At 39.3% G+C, this 8,179-nt stretch overlaps 1 protein-coding gene across 3 annotated transcripts; it reads right to left on the reverse strand.

The window, feature by feature from the left end:
- Positions 1–218: 218 nt before the first annotated feature.
- RB195_020919 (uncharacterized protein) lies at positions 219–8,179 on the reverse strand (the record flags this gene model as incomplete). 3 transcript variants are annotated; one of them, XM_064189467.1, is made up of 14 exons in its annotated part: positions 219–340; positions 408–487; positions 552–623; positions 1,609–1,820; positions 1,965–2,044; positions 3,116–3,198; positions 3,278–3,380; positions 3,749–3,825; positions 3,975–4,046; positions 4,130–4,335; positions 5,077–5,156; positions 5,611–5,742; positions 5,811–5,921; positions 8,023–8,179. In XM_064189467.1, 14 exons carry the CDS (start codon positions 8,177–8,179, stop codon positions 219–221), a joined length of 1,587 nt encoding a protein of 528 aa, XP_064045347.1. The 3 variants fall into 3 exon arrangements, with proteins under 3 accessions (XP_064045347.1, XP_064045348.1, XP_064045349.1); XM_064189468.1 differs by having other exon boundaries at positions 5,611–5,748; XM_064189466.1 differs by lacking the exon at positions 8,023–8,179 and having other exon boundaries at positions 5,611–5,748; positions 5,811–5,943.

An 8,179-nucleotide genomic window follows, 5' to 3' on the forward strand; every position in this document is an offset into this window, starting at 1 on the left:
TGGATTAGGGACCATAAGAAATCCAGCAGATCTGTGGCGGAAAATCTAAAACCAATTGCTGAGAATTGAAGTGAATCGATCATTATCGATATTCTTCACTATATCATTCACTCAAACTCACAATAGATTCTGGTAACAAAGGAATAAATGACGAAGGAGAAAACCAAATACAAAAGAGAAAAAAAAGAAAGAAGAAAACAAGCAACAGGTCACATTATTTATACATTAAATGTAATCCGAATAGCGTCAACAACATTTTTGACGTCTTCGTCTGTAAAATCGCTGGAAACGTTGACGGCTGTCCCTTTTGGTTTTACGACGATGTTGCTCAAATCCGAACCTAAACATGAGCAAAATGTATGGGCAGGAGCTTTCCTCTATGAAGTGTAGGAGTAGAGGAAAGTAACCTTTCAGACTAACTGCCACTATTCTGTCCAATTTGACATTCTTAGATGGATTCAATTTAGACAGGCCTGTTGGATCCTCTCTGAAAGAGAAAAGAACAAATTTCCGTTTCGAACGAATTCCAGAAGAGACCGTTTTCTACTCACATGCCTGTAAAGAAAACTAAACAGTTCGCGTTTCTGTTTCCATCGCTCGCATTGTTGAGGTTTGCTATTGCCCTTAAAATTAATTTTTTTCTTGGTGCGTTCAACAATCTATCAAATCCTTGGTTTGTTGCTGTAGAAATCATGGCACGCAAGAAAAATAAAAAAGAAAAAGAAGAGAAAATCATAATGGAAGTGTGCAAACGTGTGTTTCAACACTTGAATCTAAAATTACAGGCTGCTGCGAGGTTCTTCCACCTTTGGACTAACGTGTCGTGAAATTCAAACGAATACGATATAAAGTTTCTTTCTCCACTGTTTCCAGAAACAGGATCGGAAGAAGTTAAAAAAGAAAGAGTGTACGATGTTCAAGACTCGCATCTGTCTTAACAAAAAAACGAGTACGAGAGAATCCTGCGCGGTGACCAATGCAAAAGTACTGGGAATTTCAGAAGTGCGCAGGGCGGGTCCTGCAGGTATGAGGTAGATGAGATGAGTGTGTGTGCATCGAAAACGGAACAAAAAGATTACAATGCGGGATCAACGAGAAGTGCGTGGGGTATCAAGATACGGGGTACGGGGTCGATACGGGTACGACTAGATCAAAAGATCCAGCGCTATTGATCTAATGTAAGGCAAATAACGATCAGCAATTGAAATCGAGAAAGAGTGGGCTCTTTGCTTCCGGAAACGTCATTTGAAGGACGACTCCGTTCTCGTAAGAAATCCACGAGTGCTACCTGCCTCATTATTTGCTCAAACATCTACAACATGTACTTCGTCTTCTTCAGGACAGTTTAACCAAAGGAAATCCTAAAAGAGTAAAAAGTTTAGGTGGCTCAGGATGGTTTCGAACCATCGATCACGGATACGGTATATGAACCACGACAAAATGTATGTTATAGTATGTCGAGTCAAAACGACATGAACCATGGTGCAGTTACATAAGTGGCTGCGCTGGAAGCAGCGCGGCGGAGCCTTGGATTCATCTTTGAGTGCAATTATATTGTGAGAATAAACTTTTAAAGCGTAAAAACGTCAGGATACATCCAAAACTTACCCTTTTGTTGTTAAATTTGGTTTCTCAACTGCCTCATACTTCATTTTCTTGTTAACATCCGATATGAAATCGTCAACATTTTCCACCATATTCTCGAATGTACTTTTCACACCACGTGGACCACTAGTGTAACCGTATGTCCAGAATCCAGCTCTCGATCGTGTACCGCTCTCGAATATTTTCTTACCGATCTTGATAATAAAATCTCTTTCCTAAAATTGATATAATGCTTGTAACTACGAAATTACGGTTATATGTCGGTTTTTAGCGCATGCATTCTACTTATTAATTTTATAGGTATGCAAATTTCTAAAAAAAAAAATAAGACTCTGTGAAATGTTGTTGAGTGAACTTGCCTTTTCGTATAAGATTGTATCATTTCCGAAATTAAGCAAATCTCCGGCGTACACACAGTGAGGTTCGTTGATGTCTGGGACTGCAATGTTTGTTTTCATATCGGATATCGTTATCTCAGTGAGGTTTTTCAAGAGGGAAACATTTTCTGGAAAACTTAAAGGTATCACCCCACGAATTTGAGGTGGGACGGGTTTCAGGTGGGTTGTGCCTATACGGGGTCGTAGATGATGGACAAGAAGGTGATTCCGTCCATTTCTTCCTAATCGCCGTAAAAAAATGGGCCGGGAGATGAGGCGCGTGCACAAGGTTGGCGCGCTCCAATCGAACTCGTCGTAGAAAATAGCGCTCCGGAACCCTCAGAGTCGCATCTTCCGGAGCTGGGGGGAAAGGGTTTACGGCAATTAGGGAAAAGAGGACGGAATCACCCTTCTCTTCATAATCTACGACCCCGTATAGGCATAACCCACCCCACACCTCTCCGGATTCGTGGGGTGATGCTTTTAAAGGAATAACATGAGAGCTTTGGTTTAATCGCTATGTAACGGAAGCTGTATTCTTTCAAGATAACGTGCGCGTTTCTAATTAAGCACATATGAGCTACGTCCTGCAGGGGAAAGTATCACAGCAGCCCTATACGTAAATCAGCTTCAGAAATTGGCGGACAAGTTTTGAAAAAGTTGGCCAAGAAGTTCAACTGTTCATTTGCTGCATGGCCACAGCACCGCACGGACACACGTTGCTCTGGACATTCGCAAAAAAAAATTCCAGGGCTCGAATGGTATCCGGTTGCCCACCAGTCGTATCCGCCAGCGCAGCATTCGTTTCAATCGCTGAAGCATCTTCTGGACAGGAGGAATTTCGACAAGGACGTTCTCAAGGCGGCGGTCGACGACTTCTTCGCGTCCCTACCTCCTGAATTATGGGCAGAAGGCATCAGTGATCTGCCCAACCTGTTACCGAAGATTGTAAGCGTCCACTGTAGACTGGACTGTAAATTTCACGGTGAATATATTGTTGAATCTTAATTGTAATAAACGATGTTATAGGGAATTTAGATTTTTTTCGAAGCGTTCTCAAGTGTTTTTCGAACAAGCTAGTAGAATTAGTCGAAACTTATAATAATAATAAATAAATGTTTTTAAAATAATACCTTCTCTTGTCGAGATTTGCCTACGCGTTGTTTGCCTTCGAGGTGATGCTGGTGAATTAACTTTGCTTGTCTTTTTCGTAGTGCTAAATGTAAGGTGATGGGAATTTTCTCCATAATAATGAAATTCAAAGATTTTCTCCATAATCTATTTAAACGTCTCACATTTTAATAGCTTTTATGACAGCATCCACATGTGCAGAATTGTATTCATATGGAATACTTAAAGCCACAGCATTTTTTGCAGTTATATAACTAAGATCCGTACCTATAAATCATATATTTATTTATTTATGAATAAGACTATGTTCTATGGGAAGCTGAAATGGTGAGAATGACACTTAATTTTCATAATATTTCTACACATACAAATTTTTTAATTGCTTGTGTACTTCAAGCATTTTTTCTCCTGGAATACTTCTCGAATATGGATAAAATTTCCGGCTCGTATTTATTTCTCTGTAATCACTGCCCTAAAATTTATCCTCGACTAAGATTTGCGATATTTCTGTTTGAGAAAAACAAAACAGTCCAAAATGAATATGGACCTTGGATTTTTCATCGATATCGCTTCAAATTCCACAAGGAATTTTTTATTTTAAAGGAAAGTACGATTATAATGATGCTAATACTTACTGTTAAAGCCAATTGCCACAATCCTGTCAATGTTCATGTTCTTTGGATCTAATCGTGGTAGGTTTTCGGAGTCCGGTCTAAAAGATTCTTCACATGAATTTATTTTTATTTATAAATTTCTATTCAATAACAACGAGTTACATCGGTTGGTAAAGTGGAGACTTTAGAAAACCAGTGTTTTTTCTATAAATTTTACATTTGTAGGTCAAATCGAAGAAAAACTTACTGCGCTGAGAAGAAGATCAGGCAATTCGCACGATTGCTCTTATCATCTGCTTTGTTGATTACCTCTATTGCCCTCAAAAATTTGACATCATTCACTGGATTTCAGTTCATATGTTGTTGTTGTTGTTGTTGTTGTTGTTGTTTTATGTTTCTTACTGTGATGTTGACAGGGGATCCTCAACTTGAACGTATTCCATTTCTTCCAAAGCATGGACGAAGTCAACGTATTTCTGACTCATCCTATCGAGAGCGGTTATCGGAGATTTTGGGATTTTTGTGTGCCCATACGCCCAAAATCCTATTGTCGAAGTCGGTGATTGTTCAAGAAGAGAGTAACCAATGTCAGCGATAAGGTTTCCTTCCTTAAAAAAAATCATTCACGGTTGTTCGCAGCTTATGCGCTCAAAGCGTTTATACCTATACCTTGTCGGTAAAATTAGGTAATTTTTGGGAATGTTATTGCGAAAAACTTTGCATAACAACTAAGAAGCAGTACGGCTGCGTCGCGCAACATTCTGTCGAGGTACCATTAAACTGGTGAGGACTATGTGTGTACAGAGTGCGCCATGGCACCACTTTTTTGTAGTGCTGAAGAGTATGGCACAATCTTATTTGCTGATTTGTCGATAAATATTCCTTAGGATTCATTCTTGGAGGAAAGCAACATAAGAATGATAATTGGATAAAACGAATGGAGGTAAATGGAGGTGAACTGTCAGAGTGTTTGAGGATTACGAAAGTTGGTGAACCCTCTTTGTGAAGGATCCCTCATCAGATTTGCCCTGGATCCCAACGTGCTCCTTCTTGAGCTGAGTTGGTCGTCCAAATCACTATATGTAGATGAATAGACCGATGTTAAGCGTTCTGGATCGGGGGAGTAGAAGTCGTGAGAGGATTCTTCACTTTCTGGAGTAGGAGTACGACATGTTTGACGCGTATCCGCCACGAAAAAGACTGCGCCAGGCCCCACTGACAATGAGTCTGCTGATTCTTCCTTAAGTGTTTTGACATAGACAAATGTGTTTTTTTTTCTTTTTTTTTTGGTGCACCATTCGTATATGTAAATAAATAAATAAATGAAGCAATAAGAAACAAAAACACACTTCATCGTATGCTTCATTGTTGCTCCCGAAATTGTATAGATCACCAACAAAGAGACAGTGTGGCTGTTCCCGGTGAGGTACTGTAAAATACCGAATAGCATAGAACGGAAACTAAAAAATAGTCATAGAAACTGAAAATAAGGAAAGGGGGAGTGATCAATGATCTCCCACGGTGCTTTCAGCATTATATGATGTTTTCTGTGGAAGTTCTGGATAGAGAACATAGCTGATTTGGAAACTAAAGAGTTTCGTGTCAGCGTATTATGCTTTGCTCAGCTCTACGTTATGCATTACGCGAATCATCCACAATTCCGCGATAATGGAAAAACATTAGTTTTTTTTTCCTTTGCAACCTCTTGTTGGGGACTGAGAAGTTCTGATCGGATCTGAATTTGTAGTAGATTTTCCGCTCTTGAATACGTTGTTGAGTGTTCTTGTGTTGGAATTGGTTGTGTAGATGTGTGGGAAATATGTAGGGGTCGTCTCCTAGTTAGTTCTTGGTGTAATTCACTTCGGAATAATTCCTAGACGAACATTCAGTAGTCGATTTTTCATCAGGATCACCCCGAGTGGCTGTAGATGTTGGGAATTCCGTCAAAACGTCTCGAGTTGATCGTGCGGCTGTTGACCACTTCTTCGAAGTAGTTTTATAATCATCATCTTCTTCTGAAACTGTTAATGATCGGTGATCGATCTGTAATTAGTTTATTGTCTCGCAATCAATAAAATCTCACCACTTTTGCTCCTATTTCTTAACAGAACGATAAGAACAGCAGCTGCAGCAGCAAGAACTCCCACAACGACAAGAGCCAGAATACTCCATTTAATAAGTTTGCTCATTTTCTCTGAAATGATCGTGTTATCCATGACTGGCTAGTGGTGACGATAGAGTCACTGTGTTCAAGTGTACGAAATCTATACGAACAGAGTAGAAATTAATACTGTCAAAAATAATATTAAAATATTAAATATTAGTACTTTTAAAAATACTGAAGTATTAACTATTAATAATTGTTAAAAACATTCGAGTATTAATATAATAAAATATTAAAAATTGTTCCTTAGGGAAATTTATGCCGACCAAACCGTTACGCTGTGCTCTTCGTTTGATCTTCGGGTGTGAATACTCGAAGAAATCGATAAAAAAGGAATTACCCTAGAAAGTGTTTGTTTTGAATGGAAACAGCGTAATTCCAGAAATGTATACTTTTTATGTGTTTCTGCTGTTGTTGGGATTTTGGCTGTCCACCGAATAGCGTTTACAATCGCTGTCGAACGCGAAAAAAAGGGGCTGACACGATGCGACCGCAACGCGACGCAAGCGCAAATGCTCTGCTTCTCTGTCGCACCCGTCGATCGATAGCGTAATTTTCCTCCGCTCGAAGGCTCCTTTGAGTATATTGTACGCTTTGAAAGAGCTTGATGTGTAGGCAAAAAGAATTTTTCTTAGTTTGATGGTTCAATGGATCGTGAATTTATTAAGCATAATAGATGTTCTTGGAAGTGTTGTTGGAGATAGAGGGAAAAGTTTTAAAATCAGCTGAGTAGGGGAAATTCGAGATGGATCGATGCCAACAAAAAATATGGATTTCAGGATATCATAAAAAATTAGAGAAGACCGAAAGGAACTGGACCGTTTAACTTGAACAAATTAAAAAGATTTGTGTGTGTGTGTGTGTGTGTGTGTGTGTGTGTGTGTGTGTGTGTGTGTGTGTGTGTGTGTGTGTGTGTGTGTGTGTGTGTGTGTGTGTGTGTGTCTGTGTGTGTCTGTGTGTGTCTGTGTGTGTGTTACTAGTTCATCAGATTTTAAGCTCTTTTCTCATCAGGTGGAATTGGATCATTCACGATCCGAAATAGGTTTAACCTCTAAATGAAAAAAAAAAAAACATTAGCACAAGTGTAACTACTGAATGCGAACATTTTTCAATGTGAAATGTTAAGAAAAAAAGAAGATGAAGGAAAATAGTGGCAAAAAACGCAAATATTTTAAAGACTGGAGATGTTGTATACAAGAAAGCATGAACATATAAGAAGCGAAGTTATCTTTTGATGGAATCGCCATAGAATCACAGTGAAAATGTCACTGTCGAACGCCATGACGATATCTTTATATCAGCACATTTTTTTTTCATTCATTACGCCTTAACACGGTCTCGCTTTTATGATAAAAATAATAAGAGAAGGAGAGATAGGATGAAAATATGTTATGTTATGAAGGGAGGGGGGAAGGAGGGGAGGGAGGAAATGAACTGAGGGGGCCTTAGACTTTACTAATTATTACCCTAAGGTTTTTAAATAAATCGTTACTGTTATACAAATATGTAGTAGATGTATGATATGATGTATTTATTAAAAAAGACAATGTATACAGTTTATTGTTAGTAATGTTACAAAGGCGTGAAGTATTTATTGTAAAAGTTTAAAGGGAAAGTACATGTTAAGAAGAGATGGACTTTATTTGTAAGGCCAATTTAGTTTTTCGAGTTTTTTTTTCGAGTAATAGGTTTTTTTGAGAAGGTTATAAGAGTTAATGGAGTTAATGACTTAAGACACGATTTAAGTGTACAAGGGTGTTACGGCATAATGTTTAAATGATGACGTGACAACGCACGTACTATAAAATAGCGTTCCACGTCATCACATAAAAGCGTGCTACTATAAGCAGCTGTTTAACGGTATACCGGAAGCAGTCGAGGAGCGCAACGCCAAAGGTACAACTATAAACTTTACTTTTTTGTTTTTACCGTTTTTTTTGCTTTTGCACTTTGTATCCCGTCTTCCCGTCGCCCCTCTCTTTGGCCCATACCCGTCACCTTCTGCTATCTCGCCATACCCGTGCTTTTGTATCCACGCATACCCGTCGCACCTTCTCTATCTGGCGCCATGACCCGTCGCTTTCTTTCCATGACCCTTGCCTTTCTTTCTACCGTGCCCCTTTCTTCATACCGTGACCTTTTAGTATCCCCTCGTCCCTTTGTTTCGCCTGCCTCCCCCTTGCTTTGATACCCGTGCCCCTTTCTTCTCGCATGACCCGTCGCACCTTTTGTATCCGCCTACCCGTCCCCTTTGGTTTCGCCATGCCGTCGCACCCCTTCTTTTCCAT

The sequence above is a fragment of the Necator americanus genome, chromosome II (assembly GCF_031761385.1).
Source record: "Necator americanus strain Aroian chromosome II, whole genome shotgun sequence".
NCBI lineage: Eukaryota > Metazoa > Nematoda > Chromadorea > Rhabditida > Ancylostomatidae > Necator > Necator americanus.